Source organism: Hemitrygon akajei, chromosome 9 (assembly GCF_048418815.1).
Source record: "Hemitrygon akajei chromosome 9, sHemAka1.3, whole genome shotgun sequence".
Taxonomy (NCBI): domain Eukaryota; kingdom Metazoa; phylum Chordata; class Chondrichthyes; order Myliobatiformes; family Dasyatidae; genus Hemitrygon; species Hemitrygon akajei.
In genome coordinates, this window is record NC_133132.1 from 136,578,176 (window position 1) to 136,601,252 (window position 23,077).

General features: G+C 40.3%; 1 protein-coding gene across 10 annotated transcripts in view; it reads left to right on the top strand.

Moving 5' to 3' along the window:
- Positions 1–1,577: 1,577 nt before the first annotated feature.
- Positions 1,578–23,077, top strand: part of otofa (otoferlin a) — a 360,719-nt gene continuing 339,219 nt past the window's right edge. For all 10 annotated transcript variants that reach the window (XM_073057032.1, XM_073057034.1, XM_073057037.1 and 7 more), the window contains exons 1-2: positions 1,578–1,896; positions 12,659–12,717. In XM_073057032.1, the coding sequence (XP_072913133.1) occupies positions 1,818–1,896; positions 12,659–12,717 (138 nt within the window). In that variant the 5' untranslated portion in view covers positions 1,578–1,817. The remainder of the gene's footprint in view (positions 1,897–12,658; positions 12,718–23,077) is intronic.

Here is a 23,077-nt window from a genome sequence, read left to right on the forward strand (position 1 = left end):
GAATGAGACCAAGATTGGGAGTGCAGTGCATAGCAAGGAAGACTCTCAAAGCCTCCAGCAGGATTTGGACTGACTGGTGAAATGGGCAGATGGAACTTAAGGCAGACAAGTGTGAGGTGTTGTGTCTTGGTATTACAAGCCAGGGTAGGTCTTACATGGGGAGTGGTAGGGCACTGAGGTGTGTGGTAGAACAGACAGATCTGGGAATATAGGTCCATAATTCCTTGAATGTGGCATCATAGGGTAGGGAGGTTTGTAAAGAAAGCTCTTGGCACATTGGCCTTCATAAATCATTGTATCAAGTACAGGACTTGGGATGCTTAAGATGTTGGTGAGGCCTAATTTGAAGTATTGTGTCCGGTTTTGTTCACCTACCCATGGGAAAGATGTAAGTAAAACTGAAAGAATACAAAGAAAATTTACATGGATGTTGCCAGGACTTGAGGACCTGAGTTATAGGGAATGGCTGAATAGGTTAGTACTTTATTCCCTAAAACATAGAAGACTGAGGGGAAATTTTAAAACATAGAAAAACCACTGCCACCAGCAGCCCATTCCACGCACTCACCGCTCTCTGCATAAAAAAACTTACCCCTGACATCTCCTCTGTACCTACTTCCAAGCACCTTAAAACTATGCCCTCTCATGCTAGCCATTTCAGCCCTGGGGAAAAAAACTCTGATTATCCACATGATCAATGCTTCTCATTATCTTGTACACCGATATCAGGTCACCTCTCATCTTCTGTCACTCCAGGGAGAAAAGGCTGAGTTCACACAAACTATTCTCATAAGGCATGCTCACCAATCCAGGCAACATCCTTACAAAATCATGAGGGTATATGCAAACAGGCTTTTTATACTGAGGTTGGGTGAGACTGAAACTGGAGACCATGGGTTATGGATGAAAGGTGAAATGTTTAAGGGGAATGTGAGGGGAACTTCTTCACTCAGCGGGTGGTGAGATTGTGGAACAAGTTGACAGTGAGAGTGGGGGATGCACGGTCGATTTCAACGTTTAAGAGAGATTTGGATTGGTACATGGATCCAAGGGGTACGGAGGGCTATGGTCCTGGTCAGGTTGATGGGACTGGACAGATTAATGGTTCGGCATGGACTAGATGGGCCAAAGGGCCTGTTTCTGTGCTGTAATGTACTATGACTCTAACTTTGGATTCAGGCCGAGAGGTTCTAGAGCCCTAACTCTTCCCCCCTTTTGACCTGCGGATCTGTTCACAGTGCTCTCAATTCCTTCACAGCCCTCCTTCAGTGCCACCACCTACCTTAGCTTCCTTTGCTGCCACTAGACCTTCTGTTTTCACTCAGCTGTCACTGTTCTGCCACAAGGAAGAGGGATGCAAAATATTTGACCAATGCTTTGGCCAATTCTTTATTTCCCCGGATAGGAAGAAGCCCAATGCAGGCTGCATGCTGTGCCACACTAACTCCCAGTGCACCAGGAAACCCTTTCCCTGTGTGCATGTGTATATTGGAGATGTATTTGCAGCAATCCCACACCGCATATGGACGCCCCCAACAGCTGGATAGACTGAACTGACGTCTGGTGAATGATTCTGAGTACGATCGTGGGGCAGCTTTAAAACATGTCAGCGATATCCGCTCTGTTAATGAAGCTCCTGAATAATTTAGGGATCCCGAACAACACAACGGATGATCCACAGTGAGTTGTACACAGGGGAGGAGACTCCGGGAGCTGGTTCTCCCTGCCGCTGCTCAGCAGTGTGGTGTAACTGACCGAGGGAAGCGAGTCAGAGTCCAGCGGCACCTGCTCGGGGAGCAGCACTGACCGGAGTCGGCATGGCTCTCACAGTGCACCTGAAAACCGTCACCGACCTCCGGGGGAAAGGAGACCGCATCGCAAAAGTGTCCTTTCGAGGTAATTGGAGCGATCCTTCTCCTGTGCACTTACAGAGCATCGCGCCGCATTTGGATGGAGGGTTGTGATTGTAATGCGATGCCAGATTATCGGAGGTGACACCAAATGTATATCCAGGTGTCGGCTAGGCAGAGGCAGCTGACTTGTACTGTATTGTGCTGTGAGCCGGGCGAAATCCATTCGATGTTGGCACCAAATAATAAAAAGTTATGTTGCCCTGAGCGGTAGCGCCGCGTTTATGAACTGAAAGTCGGTCTGAATTAATTAGTTATGCTAATCCCGGTATATTTTGATAATCCATCTATCATCCTGCGTATGCTAACTCCGGAATATTGTGGCATTGCATCCTGTCAATTACTTCTTGTAAAAAGTACTGTAATAATTATAAATGTTGCATAAAAAATCTGTGCAGCCCTGCGACATAAATGCAAGTTGTGCCTGATGTTGGTCACAGCAGAGCTGATCCACATTTCAATCTATGGGAACATGCATGGGAATCCTAAGGAAAAAGCACCATTTGTGTCCATAGCCACTGCCGTGGCCGCTAGCGAAGCCGGCGAACTGAGGTGTGAGGGCAAGAATTGTTGAAGTGCTGGTGAAGCACCTGCCCTGGCACTTACCTCCGCCTTTCCCGTTATACCGGGCGAGTTGCGAGAGCAGGAGTGGTGGAAGGAAAATACTTAAACCAATGTGTGTCTGTGAATTAAGGGAGCAGTCTGTGTGTAAGTGTATGAACATGGCTTTGGCGATGTTACTGAGTCGAGACCTGCTTCTTGGGTTCTTCAGTCTGCTCATCATGAAGCGTTTTACTTCAATGAACTGAGCGCTTTAATATTGCCGTTGAAATAGCGGAAGGGGGAAACATATCCCCGAAATCTTAAGCATTGGTTCACTAACGTGGCCAGTCATAACTCTGAACCCGTGTAGCATTATGAAGTGCAGAATTCCTTCGTTTTCCTTTCTTCATTAAAAAGTGAACATTATGCAAACATTCAGTGGGCCAGGCTGCAACGAAAGAGAGTCCTCGTTTCAAGTCAATTCCTTTTTTTTTATTCAGTTGATATTGGACGTAGGAAGCGGGGAGAAACATTATTCACGTGTTACTAAATAATCTTTATTGGGCGACGGCTGAATATTTATTTTAGAAATATGTATAATCTTCACAGGAAATCCAGTTTAACTTTATTGATTTGATCAAAGAAATACTCCATTAAGTTTAGAGTCGCTGTCATTTTGGTGAAGACCGGAGGATAAGCAAAATGATATTTTGATCTAATTTTTGATGCTGAAATTATATTGCATTTCTTCTTCTCTGAGAGGGCTAGTTGTTTGGAGAGACCTGAATTATACGGAGAGCTGGGAGTTGACCTGTGGAGGTCTGGGGCTCCACAGACCCCAGTGGTTAATCTAAATGGATAAACTGTGGCTAATTAAATCAGCAGATTATACTGATGAAATTGCAGTTATGGAAGTAACTTTGGGCTCAAGAATATCATTGAAGTTTAAATAGAACCAAATATAGCTGCCAATGTACAAAAGTCTGCCTGACATGAGATAAACAACCTCATTTAGTGAGGCCAGTTGGTGGATAAATATCATAGAACATCTGCAGACTTCTCCAGATGCCTTTGACCAACATTATCAGTCTATGAATTAGAGGAGGGGCTGCACGTATGACCCACAGCAAACAGAGGAACAAACATAGTCAATTTATTCAGTAAACAATCTGTTTAAGGTGCAGAGGAAATAAATTACTGCAACTTCTCTCAGTAACAACATGAGAATTTTCTCACATCCCCTTCTTAAAAAATAGGTGTTAAAGAACATCTATAGAACAACCAAGCCTATGAATGTGGTGTAGGGAGGGGCGGGGGGGGGGGGGAAGAAGGAGAAAGGGGAAGAGTGGGGGAAAGGATGAGGGGAAGTGGAGGGAAGAGAGAGCCCACGACCTTAATGTGAGCTCTCATTAAACCTCCCACCCACAACATCATTAAGCCTGCTACTTTCTGATTTTTTTTATTACCTTCTGACTCCAGCCAACTTCAGACTATATATTCTAAAAAAAAACGTTATTCTCTCTATGAACAACAGTAAACTCTCACACATGTAATTTCTTTGTGTCATGCTATATCACTCTGTGCTTGCCGACATACAGGACATTTATTGTTAATTAAGCAATGTTTCAATTTCACAATCTCACTCTTGTTCCAAATCCTCGCATAAACTTGGCTATCACACCAATATAATCTCCTCCATTTCTGTTGTTATCTAAGATATCCACAACCTTTTCGTTCTATCATTTTGATTATTCATAGTTTTAATCTGCTCCTCACTTGCGACTGCACCATTATGTGGTAAAGTGGCAAGCTCTGGAACTCCCTTCCCCGATGACTCTACCTCTCCAGCTCTCTCTCTCTCTCTCTCTCCACTGCTGAGACACTTTTTTAAAACTATGTCTTTGATTAAACTTGTGACCATCTTCCCATGCACGACATCAAATATTTTTGAATATTCTACTATGAATCACCTTGGTACAGCTTACATAGTTACAAATGCTCCATAAATGTAAGTTGCTGCTGAAATGTGGCACTTTGTACAGCGCTATATCGCTTCAGTACTGCACTAATGTGTGGGAATCAAATGTAAATTCTTCTGTAACTGAATGTTGTCATCAATCTCCACTCAGTCTGAGGAGTGGCTTACAACTTCCAATAGCATTTACATCCAATTCTCCATGTCCATTCTTAATCTGACATATCATCTGTACCCCCACCCCACCCCCACCAGGTTTCAAACAGGATGCCCAGTGTAAGCCTGGGGAACAGATGAGCTTCAAGACTTAACAATACACCCCCTTTTCTCCTTGCACCATAATGGGCCAGTTCTGCTGTAAGGCTATTCATCTGTAACTTTGATTAAAATGTCCTCTCTCCACACACACGCAAACACTTCTGGTGTGCGGGGCATTTCCAGCATTTTCCCTTTGGTTTCAGATCTCAGCAACAGCTCTGACCTGAATTTCACAGCTTTAATATGTCCTTTTGCCTGTCTTATCTTCTTCTGTCACCTTAATTGACTTACTGGCTTGCTCCATAAACATTAACGCTTCTCAACTGCCCTGGTAACATCTTATTCCATTTTAGCATAGCCATCCTCCCCACTCCATCCTCTCTGCTCTTAATAAAAACACAAAATGCTGGCAGAACTCAGCAGGCCAGACAGCATCTGTGGGAGGAGGTAGTGACAACATTTTGGGCCAAAACCCTTCATCAGGAGTTTTTTTTCCCTCTTTCCCAGTTCTGACAATATGGATCTAATCTGAACAGTTCACCACAGATATTACCTAACCTGCTCATAGTTTTAGCATTTTCTGTTCTCATTTTTATTCTTCTGTTTTGTAGATGAAAGTGTTATCAAACTGATAACAAAATGATTGAACACTGGAGAATGTCTCTGGGATCCACCTAATCACCAGTGCCTTTTTAATGTATTTCAATTCTTATCAAGATGGTTTTGTATTTAGTGTATTTCTTGGTATCAAAGACTTGGATAATGACTCACACTACTTGGTTTTAACATATTCAGAAATCATATTGAAGAAAGACTGTGAGGTTATGTTCAGCAGCATCTATGGAGGAGAATGGAGAGTCAACATTTTGAATTGAGGTTGGACTTAATGAAGTCTCGACTCAAAACATGAACTGTCCGTTTCCTTCCATAGCTGCTGCCTAACTGGCATAGTTCCTCTAGCATTTTGTGTGTTGCTCCAGATTCCAGCACCTGAAATCTCTTGCATCTTCTTAGGTTGTGGTGCTTTGGTTGATTTGAAAATTATATGAAAAAAATTTAGATCGATGTAATTGTGTTAGTTTTACCAGTCTTAAAATCATTGTCACCCCTAAATACTTCTCAGTTTCCCATCAGAAATACTTTTTACAGTTGTAATAACTATGAAATTACTTTTTAATCTAAGTTCATTGTTGTACATGTATTGTTGAGTTCCATGCAACCAAGCAGGTCAGATTCTGAGTGAGCAGTCTGAAATTTGAAATGCACTTGTGCCAAACCCCCAGGCTATAGTCAGAATGAAAATTAAAGAGAAGGTTTTCAAGGAAATGTCTTTAAAACCAATGCGAGGAGATTTCACAATCGGAGTTTAATCACAACGAGCATGTAACCTTTAAAACATATTTTACAACTTGACAAAACACAAAATGAAGGACGTGAAGCATATATTGGATCCACATAAGATAAAACCGTTAGTAAGTATGAACATATAATGTATCTCACAGCCATATAACGACATAATCTGCAATTTATATTTTTGTGTTTGTCATTATCACTCCACATATTGTTCAAGGTTCAAAGTATGTATACATTATACAACCTTGTGATTCATCTCCTTACAGGCAGCCACAAAACAAACAACCCCAAAAATCCCATTAAAAAGAGAAGACTGTCAAACACCCAATGTACAGAGAAAAAAACAATAAAAGCAAGCAAATAGCATTTAAAACTGAAGATACTGGTGTTACTTTCTAACACAACTGTCATATCTGCTACTATTGTTAAAGATAATGAAACCTGTTTTATTTCTTGTTTTTAAGGGACCTTCCTCTCTTTCAGAAAAGAAGAAATCTAAATAGCTTTTCCAATTTTAACCTCTATACAATTGACCAAAAAATAAGTTAAGCAAATTTTAGCATGGTTGTTTGCAGAAGTTATGAAGCTGTTTTAAAAGAAAATAATACATTCAGTAGTTCGCAATTTATTGTATTGGTAAAAAAACTATTGTCACTTTTTGCTACGTACCAGTTAGGGAAATTTAAAAAATTGGAGTACTTCTCTTTGAAGATTCAAATTACAGGTTGAAAAATAGATTTGTAAAAGTCACATTCAATTATTTTATTCTTATAGTAAAAAATAATTTACTCATTTAAGGGATATGCCTGCTTTTGGCTTGGTCCAGTTAAGTTTTAGCTAATAGTAATTCACAGTGCTTTTGGGTAGAGAGACCCTGGATTTAATGATGAAGTGATGATATACATTTCCAAGTCAGAACAGTGAGTGACTCACAGGAGAACTAGCAGGTGGTGGTGTTTCTGTGCATCTGCTGCACTTGTCCTCCTTGGTGGTAAAGGTCGCAGGTTTTGGAGGTGCTGCCTGAGTACCTTGGGCAAGAAACTGCAGCATCCTTTGTAGATGCTATATACTACAACCACTGTGTGCAGGTGGTGGAGGGAAGGTTTTGGTGGCTGGTAGGACACTAATCAAGCTGTTTGCCATCTTTGACAGTGTTGATCTTCGTGGCTATCGTTGATGCTGCAAGTGGAAAGTATCCAATAATATTCATGAGTTGCAGAAAATGGAATGGTTATGGTGTATTCTCAACATTACTACTGTGACAACTCTTCACCAATACTGCATTATAGAAACATGGAAACATAGAAAACCTACAGCACAATACAAGCCCTTCGCCCCACAATGCTGTGCCAAACATGTCCCTACCTTAGATATTACTAGGCTTACCTATAGCCCTCTATTTTTCTAAGCTCCATGTACCTATCCAGGAGTCTCTTAAAAGACCCTATCGTATCCACCTCCACTACTTTAACCGGCAGCCAATTCCATGCACTCACCACTCTCTGAGTAAAAAACTTAACCCGACATCTCCTCTGTACCTGCTCCTCAGCACCTTAAACCTGTGTCCTCTTGTGGCAACCATTTCAGCCCTGTAAAAAAGCCTCTGACTATCCACACAATCAATGCCTCTCATCATCTTGTACACTTCTATCAGGTCACCTCTCATCTTCTGTCACTCCAGGGAGAAAAGGCTGAGTTCACTCAACCTATTCTCATAAGGCATGCTCCCCAATCCAGGCAACATCCTTGTAAATCTTCTCTGCACCCTTTCTATGGCTTCCACATCCATCCTGTAGTGAGGCAACCAGAACTGAGCACAGTGCTCCAAGTGGGATCTGACCAGGGTCCTATATAGCTGCAACATTACCTCTCGGCTCCTAAATTCGATTCCATGATTAATGAAGGCCAATACACCATACGCCTTCTTAACCACAGAGTCAACCTGCGCAGTTGCTTTGAGTATCCTATGGACTCGGACCCCAAGATTCCTCTGATCCTCCACACTGCCAAAAGTCTTACCATTAATACTATATTCTGCCATCATATTTGACCTACCAAAATGAACCACTTCACACTTATCTGGGTTGAACTCCATCTGCCACTTCTCAGCCCAGTTTTGCATCCTATCAATGTCCCACTGTAAGCTCTGACAGCCCTCCACACTATCCACAACACCTCCAACCTTTGTGTCATCAGCAAACTTACTAACTCATCCCTCCACTTCCTCATCCAGGTCATTTATAAAAATCACGAAGAGTAAGGGTTCCAGAACAGATCCCTGAGGCACACCACTGGTCACCAAACTCCATGCAGAATATGGCCCATCTAAAGCCACTCTTTGCCTTTTATGAGCAAGCCTGTTCTGGATCCACAAAGCAATGTCCTCTTGGATCCCATGCCTCATTACTTTCTCAGTAAGCCTTGCATGGGGTACCTTATCAAATGCCTTGCTGAAATCCATACACACTACATCTACTGCTTTTCCTTCATCAATGCGTTTAGTCATATCCTCAAAAAATGCAATCATGCTCATAAGGCACAACCTACCCTTTACAAATCCATGTTGACTATTCCTCATCATATTATATTTCTCCAAATGTTCATAAATCCTGCCCTTCAGGATCTTCTCCATCAACTTACCAACCACTGAGGTAAGACGCACTGGTCTATAATTTCCTGGGCTATCTCTACTCCCTTTCTTGAATAAAGGAACAACATCCACAACCCTCCAATCTTCTGGAACCTTTCCCGTCCCCATTGATGATGCAAAAGTCATTGCCAGAGGCTCAGCAATCTCCTCCCTCGCCTCCCACAGAAGCCTGGGGTACATTTCGTCTGGTCCCAGCGACTTATCCAACTTGATGCTTTCCAATAGCTCCAGCACATCCTCTTTCTTAATATCTACATGCTCAGGCTTTTCAGTCTGCTGCAAGTCATCACTATAATCACTAAGGTCCTTTTCCATAGTGAATACTGAAGTATTCACTCGCACATTGATGCACAATGTTTTTTTTAACATCTTGGAATCATGAAAGCGATAAATGCAAGTCTTGCTTTCTTCATAGTTATTATATTGCTAACCATCCTTAACAGATTTCATTGAGTTTGATATCTTTAGAGGTCCCGCTGTGACCTGAGCAGTTTTAGCTAGCAGTGATTTGTTTTAGACCTGTGGCAAAATATATTTCTGGAAGGTGTTGCAGACATTAGATCCAACTAAGTGTCTCTTAGCCTTCCTTCATTTCTCACCAGGACCTTTCATTGCTCTGATGCCTGATTTCCTGAGGTTGCTGCACTATAGCCCCATTGATTGTTTTGTGGTTGGACTGCTACATCATTGCACTTAGTAACCACTCCTCCATTTTAATTCATGTGATTTCCCCACTGCCTGGGTGTTAAAGTGACTGTATCAGTACACTCACTGCAAATTGTTATTATTCCCCTCAAAAACCTTGTTAATCATTGATCAATTTCTAGCCTATCATTTTTATTTGTATTCATAAAAGTTATTCTCAAATTTATTCATCAAACGGAATGATATTTAATAGAAATACTGCCACTGGGGACCCTGTCAATATATCCCATGGTATATTGTAGATGATTTGAACTGAATCTTTCTTAGAACTTAGATGTTGAGTTTCATTTTCATGATTCATTTAATTTTCATTTTTTGGGATCAATCCTGGATGTTGGTGAGCTTTTTGGCACTGCACTCATCCAGACAATTGGAGAGTACATCATCACAGTCCTGACTTCAGTTCAGCTTCTGACCCATCCTTGAAGCCATGGTATTTATGTGGCTGGCCCAAATGAGGTCATGATTTATGATAACATTGTTGAATGTCAAGGATAGGTAGTTAGATTTTCTTCTGTTGTATATGATTACAAGAGCATATCAGAGGGTGAGTATCCTGTAGCAAGTGACTCACCTCCTGACACTCAATGCTGTTAGCTAGCACTGAGGTGATGCGAATGTTATGTGCCTGAAGAGTTTAACCCTGTGCCATCATCTGTGAGCTTCCTCATTGATGGAAGGACAGTCATTTGTCATTCCAAGGAACTCCTGCAGTAATTTCCTGGGGCTGGGATGATCAACCTCCACCATCTCCCTTTGTGAGCGGTACAACTTCAAGCACTGAAGTGTTTTATTTTCTTTGAGGCCCATTGACTTCAGTTTTACCAGATTTCCTTGATGCCACTCACTGCTCTGTGGTCCAGGGCAATTACTCATACTTCATCTTGTGTTTGGACCAAGGTTGTGAAAGGTCTAGAACAAAGCGATCCTGGCAAAATCCAGACTGGGCATCAATGAGAAATGTGTCACTTGATGGCACTGTTGATGACACTTCACTTCACTTTGTCATTGATTGGGAGCAGACCGGATGGTTGTTAGCTAAATCGAACTTGTCCTGATTTTATACGACCAGGGTAAACTACAGTGATTTTCCACATCTCGGAAATGCCAGTAAAGTAATTGTACTGCAACACCGTGAGATGCTGCTAGTTCTGAAGCACTACAGTTGTAATTTTTGCCTAATTCCACTGTCTGTATTTTATCCGTTGTTCTCAGCCAATATCATCTCAGTGGTATTCCTGTTCTGTCCAGCATATTGTTATTAAAACTGGATCATTAGATGAGCAAAGACACAAGACACTACTATCAGTGTCCCCACTAAGGAATGAGATCAAAAATGAAAGATAAATATCTAAGTATGAACATAGCAGAAATGATCAGCCCATGCAAACTAATTGCCTTCTCTGACTGCTTGCCCTATTGTAAATTGTTGGAGGCTTCACAACATATCTCATTCAACCTATTACTCGTACGTTAAACACGAAATGCATAAACAATACATCATAGTGAAATAATTACTATAATCTATTAATTCCCCTGCCATTTTATAAGCCTCCAATAATGGATAGATTTACCAAGAATTTTGTGTTAAGTTTAGGCAAATTTCTTCCTGAATAATAAGTACAAACTGAATTGTAAAGATGCACAAAGAAACAGACAGATTGGTTTTGTATATACCAGCTCAGATATTGATTATATTACTGGGCTAATAGTTTGCATTGGTGTCTTTGCATTGCACTGGTTCCTAACGTTAAAGGTATTAAATATTTCTAATCATCTGAATATGCTCTTTGACTGCTCATTAATCTATTGCTATGGTAATGGAAATCCTTTTCCTGTTTCAAATAACTACCTGCATATGTTTTAATGGAGAAGATAGTTTTCTCTTTGTTCTATGGTACATTACTGAACTATGTTAGACTAGATTGTATCAAATTCAGTGCTAACAAAATGTTTTAAGTCCAATAAATACATACAATAAATTGGTAGTTTCAATCTCTCGCAATCTACCCATATATTAATAATACATAATGAAAAAAATGAATCTTATTGTCAGTATTCCAAAAATATACTTTAGAAACAATCCAATATACAAAAACTAACTTTTTATGTAAAAGTGGTGTATTAGGAATTTACTTGCTAGAAGTCCAAGGAGCAAGGCAGCAAAAGCATTGATTAACATTAACCTAATTCTTCCCTCAGGAATTGTTTTCATCTGAATCAAGTGTAGTATTCAATTATTAATCCCCTTGAAAAGGCAAATTATATTTCTTATGCTAAGTATGGAACAGGGTTGCTTTAACTTTTCAAAACACAATATAATTGAATTTCTCTAGTTCCCAAGTACCAGATAAAAGCACCTCAATCCCCATTGAGTGAAAGTGGATTATGATGGATAGTTGGTAGCAGTGTAAGAATACAACATTAAATTAATTGCAGAAAGAGGTACAAAAAGAGAAAAGAAGATTGGGTTAAGAAAAAGGAATAAAAGAGATAGAAAGTAAAGTTACATAAAAATTAAATTGAAAAATTTGACAATTTAAAGTTTCCCAAAATGCTCTCAAGCAGATAACCATAACTATTTACTTACTAGGGAAGTGGTGTTGATGGATTGACATTAATGAACATTATATGGTTATTTGGGCTGTTAATTGCAAGCACATATTAACCAGTGAAAACACTTTCATTCCTTTTAATGAACATTAAAAGGATTTTTTGAGAAGTTTCAAGTTGCAATAACCAGAGTATTTTTTTGCTAATTCCAGAATACAGCATCTCAGAAGAGGGCTTGATAATGCATTTTATTGAAATATTTCCAATGGGCCTATTAAAGCAGTTTATATTTTCCTGATCTTAATCTTCAAAATTGGCAATTGTATTTATAATATAAATTAAATGTTGCCACATTCAAATTAGTTATGAAGATTTTATTTGCCTTTCGATCATAGTCAAAATGTATATATAGATTTGGAACTTTTAAGTATTGTCACACTTTACTCATTCAAAATATCCTGATCCAAATTAATAAACTGCTCATTGTAACTTTGAACAAGTTAGAAACACATCTGCATATGCTGAAATAAATACTGAAGTTTCTAGAAACACTCAGCATGTCAATAGCATTTGTAGAGAAAATGTTGCCTTAGACTATTGAGTTTTAGACAGTATTTTTAATTAAACTGAAATTATAAATGCCATTGAATTCAGCAATACCGTGTTTTTGTCTTTCCTGACTGACATTTTTGTTTTCTGCTAAATTTCAAGGCCTTTCATTTTACACAAGAGTTCTGGAAAACTGTGAAGATGAGGCACAATTTGATGAGGTAAAATTATCTTCTCAATTATTTTATTATGTTAAAAATCTGTTCTGGCCAGCAGTAGATTCATGTAACGCATGTCAGTCCATAGCCTCCTCTACTGCTACAATGAGGCCATACTCAGGTTGGAAGAACAACACCTTATACTCTGTTTCGACAGCCTCCAACCTGATGGCATGAACATCAATTTCTCGACCTTTCAGTAATTTCTCACCCCCCCTTCACGATTCCCCCATTCCAATTTTGTCTCTCGCCTTATCTCCTTACCTGCCCATCACCTTCCTTTGGTGCTCATCCCTCTTCCCTTTCTTCCATAGTCTTCTATCAGACTCCCCCTTCTCCAGCCCTTTATCTCTTTCACCAGTCAACTTCCCAGCTCTCTACTTCACCCATCCCCCTCTTCTGGTTTCACATCATTTACCACCTTGTACTTCTTCCTTCCTTCCCCCCACCCCCACCTTTTGGTCTGACTTCTCACCTTTTTACGAGTCCTGATGAAGGGTCTCGACTGAAACGTTGGCTATTTACTCTTTTCCTTAGATACTGCCTGGACTGCTGAGTTCCTCCAACATTAAGCCTGATTTGTCCCCATAACCTGATTGGTTCCCTCAAGCTTCATGCACTTACGTTATGGATTTATCTAATGATTGCTCAACACACCCAACCTTTGTGACATCAGCAAATTTACTAACCCAACCCTCCACTTCCTCATCCAGGTCATTTATAAAAATCACAAAGAGTAGGGGTCCCTGAGGCATACCACTGGTCACCGGCCTCCATGCTGAATATGACCTGTCTACAACCACTCTTTGCCTTCTGGATCCACAAAGCAATGTCCCCTTGGATCCCATGCCTTCTTACTTTCTCAATAAGCCTTGCATGGGATACCTTATCAAATGCCTTGCTGAAATCTACAGCTCTACCTTCATCAATGTGCTTAGTCACATCCTCAAAAATTCAATCAGGCTCGTAAGGCACAAACTGCCTTTGACAAAGCCATGCTGACTATTCGTAATCATATTATGCCTCTCCAAATGTTCATAAATCCTGCCTCTCAGGATCTTCTCCATCACCTTACCAACCACTGAAGTAAGATTCCCTGGCCTATAATTTCCTGGGATATCTCTATTCCCTTTCTTGAATGAGGGAGCAACATCTGCAACACACCAATCTTCCAGAACCTCTCTATTGCCAGATCCATCATCACTGCCAGAGGCTCAGCAATCTCCTCCCTCGCTTCCCACAGTAGCCTGGGGTACATCCCGTCCGGTTCCGGTAACTTATCCAACTTGATGCTTTTCAAAAGCTCCAGCACATCCACATCCTCTTTCTTAATATCTACATTCTCAAGCTTTTCAGTCCACTTTAAGTCATCCTTACAATTGCCAAGATCCTTTTCCTTAGCGAATACTGAAGCAAAGTATTCATTAAGTGCCTCTGCTATTTCTCCCGGCTCCATACCCACTTTTCCATTGTCACACTTGATTGGTCTTTTTCTCTTACGATTTATCCTTGGGGTTTTCCTTAATCCTGTCCACCAAGGCCTTCTCACGGTCCCTTCTGCTCTCTCCTCCAGAAGAGCTCTTAAGCTCCATCCTGCAAGCCTTATAATCTTCTAGATTCATATCATTACCTAGTTTTTCGAACCTTTCGTAAGCTCTTCTTTTCTTCTTGACTAGATTTACAACAGCGTTTGTGCACCACAGATTTTGTGCCGTACCGTACCATCCTTTCCATGCCTCATTAGATTATTCTACAGTTGACAGATTTTGGTGCTTTGGAGTTCTTAGTTGGATTCTGATAAATGAAATTAAACAGAGTATAAGGAAAGGGCATTATAAAATCTGGAAGGAAAATTTGTTTGAATGCATATGTATCATTGGTTTTATATTGCTATATTTCTTCACTATTCTTGGTTGGTGCGACTGTAACGAAACCCAATTTCCCTCTGGATCAATAAAGTATGTCTGTCAGTCTGTCTGTCTGTCTGTCTGATTTGTGTCAGCAGCTATCAAGTAGCGGATAGAGGCGTACACAGACTGGACATCCATTTTCACCATGGACATCCAGTCCCTATACACTTCCATTCCCCAATCAAAAGGGACTTTAAAGCTCTCTGCTTCATTCTGGAAGCACCTCAACCAAGAAAATGGGCACTCAATCAAAAAGAGAATGGACTTTGTGTTCAGGCAGGTGGGATGATTTATTCTGTGGCCCACTGCAGTTTCCAGTTCCTCTCTTTGTAAAACAGTCTCACTGCCATTTTGGGCCTTCTCCCTACTAAAATATTGTTGTACAGTCATTCAGACCAGATCTGGGACTGGATCCTTTTTATATTGGAACTACCCCATTCAAGTTCAAGCTTATTGGCATTCAACAGCTAAACAAAACATCACTCCTCAGTTACCAAGGTTCAAAACACAGTACATATATCACATACAGCAAATAAAATAACATTAATATTATAATACTAACAGATAAAAAAGTATTCTGCAGATATATGTACAAGTTAACATAAAGTGCATATACAGTATGACATGTAGTTAAATATACAACAGTCCTACTGCTGCAGGTGCTGTCATAATGTGTAATGGTGGTAGCCGTGTGTTCAGAAGTCTCACAATCAGGGGGATAACACTGTTACCCAGCCTAATAGAGCTTGTTCTTATTTGGCAGTACATTCTGCCTGATGGTAGGAGGTCACAGAGATTGTGGGATAGATGACAGGGATCCTTAACAATACTGTGGGTTCTAACAATGCAGTGTTTCTTGTGTATGTCATGGATTTAAAGGAGAGAGATGCCGGTGTTTCTCTCAGTAGTCCTCACAATCCATTGTAGGGTTTTGTGGTCAGATGCCTTGCAATTCCCATACCAGACAACAATATAGCTAAGAAGTAGGGACTGGTAGTCACCCAGCTTCCTTATTTTTTGCCCCACTCTAAAGGGCCTCATGTTGATTATAGAAATGTTATTCAAGACTGTTCAATATCTCTATAACTTCAGATTTCCATCAATGAACATTTTCTCAGTTTACTTGAAATCATAAAGTATCATTCTACTGTCCCTGTAGTGACCCTATAAGTGTCTGGTTCTACAGTTCTGCTGCTCCTGAACCCTTTCATTATAGACCAACTATAACAATCAATATCCTAACCAGTCAAAACTCAATCTTTTTGTATCCTGAATCTCACTTTCCTTACATTCTCCCAGTACTGCCACATTTACAAGTTATCACTATTCTAAATATTTTAATCTGTGCCTGAATGTTAGAGACATTTAGTAACCACTACAAAGCATTACGGCCTCTGACAGGAGGTGAGCTTGCACTATCCTGCCTTGACTCTTGTTAATACTGTCTAGTTTGCTGTCTGGGGCCTGGTAAGGGCTGAAATCCTGCCACACAGGGTCAGTGAGCAAACCGCTGCATCTGCTTGAGAAAAGTGTGCAGACGGAGATGTTGAGCAGCAAGTCCAGCCAGTGAGCCAAGTCCAACTCAATCTGGTTCAGTGCAGTTCACTGAGAGAGACACAAATGCAAGATAATAAATGGAGGTCTAGGCCATCAGGCCCCTCAAGCCTGTCCCATTTTTCAATATGTATATAAGAATCTATCTTTTCTGTACCAATTCTTCAATAACTCTCAATTCCTCGATCTTTCAAATACTTACCCATCTCCACCTTAAATATATCTAATGATCTGTCCTACACCACCCTCTAGCGCAGAGAATTCCAGCGATTCACAACCCTCTGAGAGAAGAAATGTCCAAGAACCTCAGTTTTATACAACTGGCTCTTATTGTGTAGTTATCCCCTTGTTTGTGTTTCTTCCACTCATGACCTTATCTCAACATCTACCATTTGGACCATGTATATTTGAAAAAGTGTCACCCCCTTATTGTTGTAAACTCCAAGGGAGTTTACAAGCTGTCCAGCCACTCTTCATAGGCTAATCCTAGTACCCTTATGAATCTACTTCGGATCACCTCCAATGCTACTACATTGCTTTTGGGTAAGGGGACCAAAACTATGCACAGCATTCCAGATGTGGTCTCACCAACGCTCTGTACAACTGTCAGAAAACCACACCAGCCTTAAACTCCATCACCTTTGCAATAAAGGCCAACATGCTGTTTGGCTTCTTAACTACATGCTAGATCTCCACTAGAAGGATCACCTCTGTTTAACATAGCCTTCCTACTCTATAGCTCTCCTGATAATGAAGATGATTTACTCTGAGTATTGGTTAAACGGTGTTCCACTGTAGATTTTCTGAAACATTGATCACAATATGTTGTCACCAGAACTGCACATGGCATTCCAAGAGAGGTTGAGCTTAGCTTGTGCAAAAACAGAATATTGTACCTCCTCACATGCTCAAACTGCTCACGAATATGTTCAAAAGTCATAACTGTACCAGCATTTACTCCATGCTGTGCTCCCTTATATTTGAACGTGCACACAGATGTCTTTTCTTTTACAACTAATTAACTCTTTCTTTGAAAAATATATGAATGTTCATGAGTCTCTCCATCCACATGCAAATTACTACACTTATCAAAGTCAGCAACATTTGCCATTTTCAAGCCCCATCTCCCAACACTTTATTATCCATCTGCTCTGTTTACTTGCATTTACGCTTTTGCATTAGCTGTAGATTTACAGATCATAAACCCAACTACATCCAGATCACTGAAACAATCACAAAGTATCCAAATCCACCTACAGTTGCACGATGTTTAGCGGGTTTTCAAATCAGCGTGATTTATTGCCATTGATACCAGAGGCTCTGATCTTTAAAAATCTGCTATGTGATTGAGATATTGAACTACATTTGTTCTATTTACCTGCTGAACTTCCTTCGTACGTTATTGGTGTCACTTCATCAAAATTTACAATTAATTTTATAAAATGTGCCATTGTGTTTGTTAGCCCTGACTGATTGCCTATTTCAATTCAACAAAGCATTCCCAAAGACAGATTCAATCATTTTACTATTATTGAAGTCCAACTACTGAGCCTGGAGACACCACACCCAGGCTTACCTGCGTTGCTCCATATTCATACTGGCACTCATTTCAAAACTGGAAGCAGTTATTCCTCCAGCTTTTGTGGCTGTAGTAAGTACCAAGGAGACTAAAGGATAGTAACAGTTTTAGGCAATTAAAAATATTGAAAGTCTGCTTCATAGGAGTTTCAGTGCTGGGAAACTTTGGAGTCACTGATTTAAAGTATTTCTGGTCTTTAGTGTAATGGCACAGAAAATGGGACAATTACTTTTTTTCTCATGTTCAAATCATATACGAAAATATGGGCTAAGTTCCACAAGCAATCATCTGAAGGTGTAATTGCACCCATTGGGAAATCTCCTGGCACAATTGATCTTGTTTTTCAAGTATCTGTTGTGCACCTGATGATATCAGCATTAATCAGCCACTGTATTTGGTGTTGCAGATACATGAAATTTTATCACTGGTTCTTCTACCATTAATTTCATTCTTTTTGTATTTGTGCATATAGCTACAAGCTGCAATTTCTGCCTTATTAATCATATGCACTTTTCAATTTTCCAAGAACCTTCTCCCTAGTGATGACAACTTCATGATTACTGACACCTGGAACTTCCACCATAAGGCTAGTGTCTTCCCCAGAGAAGACTGATGCAAAATACATATTCAGCTCATCCACCATTTCCTTGTCCCATTACTAGCTCTCCAGCATCTTTTTCCAATGGTCTGATATCCACTTTTGCTTCTCTTTACACTTTCTGAGGAAACTTTTGGTATTCTCTTTAATATTATCGGCCAGCTTACTTTTGGATTCTATCTTTACCTTCTTAATTATTTTTAGTTGCCTTCTGTTGGTTTTTAAAAGCTTCCCAATCCTCTACCTTCCCAGTAATCTTTGCTCTATTATATGCCCTCTGTTTTGCTTTCATGTTGGCTTTGACTTCTCTTGTTAGCCACAGTTATGACATCTTCCTTTTATATACTTGCACTATAGGAATTTCCCTCATGGAATCCAGCACCAACCTAATTTTCCCAAACCACCTGCATATTGGAATCACATTGCCCTTTTGGCATGCATTTTATAATTCCCATTGTAATTTGTAGACCACATCCTTCCTACTCTTTGGGGGTCTGTATATAACTCCATTTAGGGTCTTTTTACCCTTGCATTTCCTTAGCTCTATCCACAGTGATTCATCAAATGATGTTGTGGATGAGGAAACCAAGAGGAGAGATAAGATCATAAAAGGAGCAATAAAAGTTCAAATGTTCAAAGGTTCATTTATTATCAAAGTACGTATCCATATATCACTCTGAGATTTGTCTTCTCCAGGTAGCCATGAAACAAAAAAATCTATGAAAATCTTTCAGAGATAAAAACATCAAACCACTCCCATACTAAAAAAAATGGCAAGCTGATCATCGACCCCCCCCCATTCATCCTTCCCCCACACAAAAAGTAACAATATGGAATAAGACATCGACCCCAAACTCCCCTCCTCTCACACAAAAAAAACCAACAGAATGCAACAAGAACATCAACCTCCAAATCCACTCCCCTTGCACAACAAAACAGAAAGGAATGGTCGAAAACACAGAATTTAGAAACTGTAAGTCTGAAGAAGTCCACACTCCTGAAGCATAATAGTCCAATCCATAAACGCAGAGCCATGGTAACATCCTACAACAGCATCAAAAGAGAGAGATCACTTGAACACAGAAGCCCCGCCTGCCACAGCGAGCCACCACAGAGGCATAGGCCAATCACAGACTCCTTCTCCAGCTGCAGAGGGATCCCATCAGCGATCAAAAGGCAGGCAGTCGGTATTGAACGCTCGCTTGCCTGCCGCATTCGCCTCGATGACTCTTTCTTCATCAATGTTTTAATTGGTGATTAATGGACACTATCATTGGCATAACGGAGTTGAACATCTCTAAGTTTCTTCACCTCGAGGCCATTCGGGTGTGCACTCGCTTCCTGGAATATTCACGCAGCCAGCAAAGCACTGGATCATTCAATCTATCTCCAAACTGTCGATCACAGGCTCTAACAGCTTCAGAAGGATTAATAAGATAATACTCCAGTGAACTAAATGTACTTTCACAAGATTAAGGTGCTCAAACTAGAAGAAGAAAAAGAAGGGAAGAGATGAAGAGAAAGATGTCTTGCACACAGCATTAGCATTTGGTTTTGAAGATACTTGAAATATTATTACTGTTTCTTCTACCGCTAATGTAATTATTTTTCTATTTGTGCATTTGGCTACAAGTGACTATTTCGGCCTTATTGATCATCCTACAATTTTCAGTAGTATTCAGTAAGTCATGGCACTGGACTCAAGTAGGACAGACAATCTTGTAGGACACTGCTCAAACACCATGAGATCATCATGTTCTTCTTTCATTTTCCCTCATTTCCCTGCTGTAATCTTTGCAACTATCTGTTGCTTCTATGGCAAGAGTCCCCTAATGATATAAAGCATATCACACAGTTCTGTTATGGCATAGAAGCAGAGTTAGGAGCTTTTCTTGGAGTTCTTTTTAGGAAGTGCATGGGTCTTGTTCTAATGCACAGTTCTGAGCAGAAAACACTATACACCTGTTCATATAATGTTGGCCAATTTCACTACTTTTTTGTGGGGTAACTGTCACAGTACACACCAAAAAGAATGATGTCAGATTTCCTATCATTTTATCATATTGTTTTTCATTTCAGACATTGAATCTGCTGAAGGAATTTCATAGTACATACTAGGAATTTTTATACTGGAGTTTCTTTCAAGTGTATTTCATATGGTCCTATTAAAGACACGGACTCCAGCGATTTTCAGTGTAAAATGCTAATTCAGGCTGTTCTGGATTTTGCAGTTTATAGAACAAGAGCAAGATAACTGTGTTATGTGGAACATGCTAGTATCAGAAGAAGTTCCATTATTGCTAATTACATTTTCTAGGTAGAACTAATATTTAAAATAATCCCAACTCCTGAGAATATTCCTCTGTCTTGGAGCAAATCTGAATCACTAATATGTGACTGTGGGCTGTATGACTCTTTTCTGTCTCCTAAAATATAATAAGATAATATTAATGAGGTATCGCAGGAGTTTGGACAACACAAGTGTCTTGTTTCATATGTTTTACAATTCAATTTGAATGGAAAATCAATCACGTGGGAAATCAGTGAACTTGTACAAAATTCCATGAGCCGTATTTTCCTTCAGCATTTCTATACATCTGGGTAATTGATGTTTGAACAACATCTTGTTGCTTCTATAATTTAGGTTAGCACATACGTGGGAGATACCCTACCGGTTAAGTTCAGCTACTCTTAGGGACCAGCTCACTTTGTAGGTTACAGCCCCATCCAAATCCTTGAAACTTTACCCAACCTCCCTGCAGTAATGATCTTTACTTTAACGCTGCACCCAGAGTAATATACTAACCAACATTCAAGAATCACCAATCTTTCCCACACTTCCATCTCGACTCATTTACTAATAGCCTACTTAACAACTCGAAATGGATGTCTGAGTGTGGTGCATTTGGCCTCAACTGCTGCTGAACTGTGAAATGGGTTCTCAAAAAAAATTATCAATTTGCCCTGCACAAACGTTATAGCATCATTCCAGTTCTAGACAATTGACTTTATTAGTGAATTCCTTTCTGTTTGGAAAGGACTGCGAAAATTTGTGCTGTTCCAACTGAGGCAACACCGATGTGGTTTTCCCTGATTTATCTTATCAGACCAGCTTTTGAAGACAGCATTAAACAGTATTAATCTGTATCTGAGGAGAAATCCTGAAGTTGCTGTAATTTTCAGTGTTGCTGCCAAAAAGCAGTAGTTTTGCCAATAACATTTCATTCTTTAGGAAGAACACATTTAGATTTTCTGAATTTTTAAAAGGAAATTGCATATAGATATACATAAAATGTTGGTGGACAAACAAGAGAAAATCTGCAGATGCTGGAAATCCAAGCAACACACAGCAAATGCAGAAGGAACTCAGCAGGCCAGGCAGCATCTGTGGAAAAAGAGTAAACAGTCAATGTTTTGGGCTGAGACCCTTAATCAGGACTCGATAAAAAAGATGAGAAGCCAGAGTAAGAAGGTGGGGGGAGAGGAGGAAGAAATACAAGGTGTTAGGTGATAGGTAAAATCGGGAGGGGGTGACTGGTGAAGTTAAGAGTTGGGGAAGAGATAAGATTGATTGATCTCTTATAAGAGGTAAGACTGGTGAAAGAGATAAAGGACTGGAGAAGGGGAATCTGATCGGAGAGGACAGAAGGTCATTGAAGATGCATGGATTATTTCTATTAAGCGAGAAAATTGAAAAATGTTAGTATTCAGAAAGAGCTGGATTCCTTGTATACAAATTACTTAAAGTTAACATAGAGGTATAGCAGGAAAATAGAAAGGAATTTGGAACATCGAACTAGTTTGGCAGGGGGGGTGGGAATCAGAATGTGAGTGCAAGGATTAAGGTAGAAGGACAAGGGCATGATGCTAAGAGTTCTGATTTGATGAGGAAGGACAGGCAGGGGACAGAACATAATTGTAGCCAGTTAAAGGGGTTGAAATGTGTCTATTTCAATGCTAAGAGTATTAGAAACAAGGAGGATGAACTTAGAGCATGGATTAGTACGTGGAGCTACGATGTTGTGGCCATTACTGAAACTTGGTTGGAGGAAGGGCAGGATTGGATGATGCAGGTCCCGGGGTTCAGGTGTTTTAAAGGGACTAGGATGGGAGGTAGAAAAGTGGGGGGGGGGGAGTGGCATTGCTGGTCAGAGATAGTATCACAGCTATAGAAAGGGAGGATGCTGCAGAAGGAGTGTCCACGGAGTCAGTCTGGGTGGAAGTCAGAAATAGGAAGGAATCAATCACTGTGCTGAGAGTAGTCTATAGGCCCCCAAATAGCCCTCGGGACACCGAGGAGCAGATAAGCAGGCAGATTTTAGAATGGAGCAGGAAATACAGGGTAGTAGTTATGGGTGATTTCAACTTCCCTCATATTGACTGGCACCTCCTGAGTGCAAGGGAGATAGATGGGGCTGATTTTGTCAGGTGTGTTCAAGAAGGATTCCTGACACAGTATGTGGACCGGCTGACGAGAGGAGAGGCTATACTGGATCTAGTTCTGGGTAATGAACCTGGCCAGGTGACAGACCTCTTAGTGGGGGAGCATTTTGGTGAGAGTGACCACAACTCCGTTAGCTTCAGCATAGCTATGGAAAGGGATAAAATCAGATGAAATGGTAAAGTGCTTAATAACTGGGGAAGGGCTAACTTTGAAGGGATGAGACAGGAACTAGCGAGAGTAAATTGGAAACAGATGTTCAAAGGGGAAAGCACAGAAGT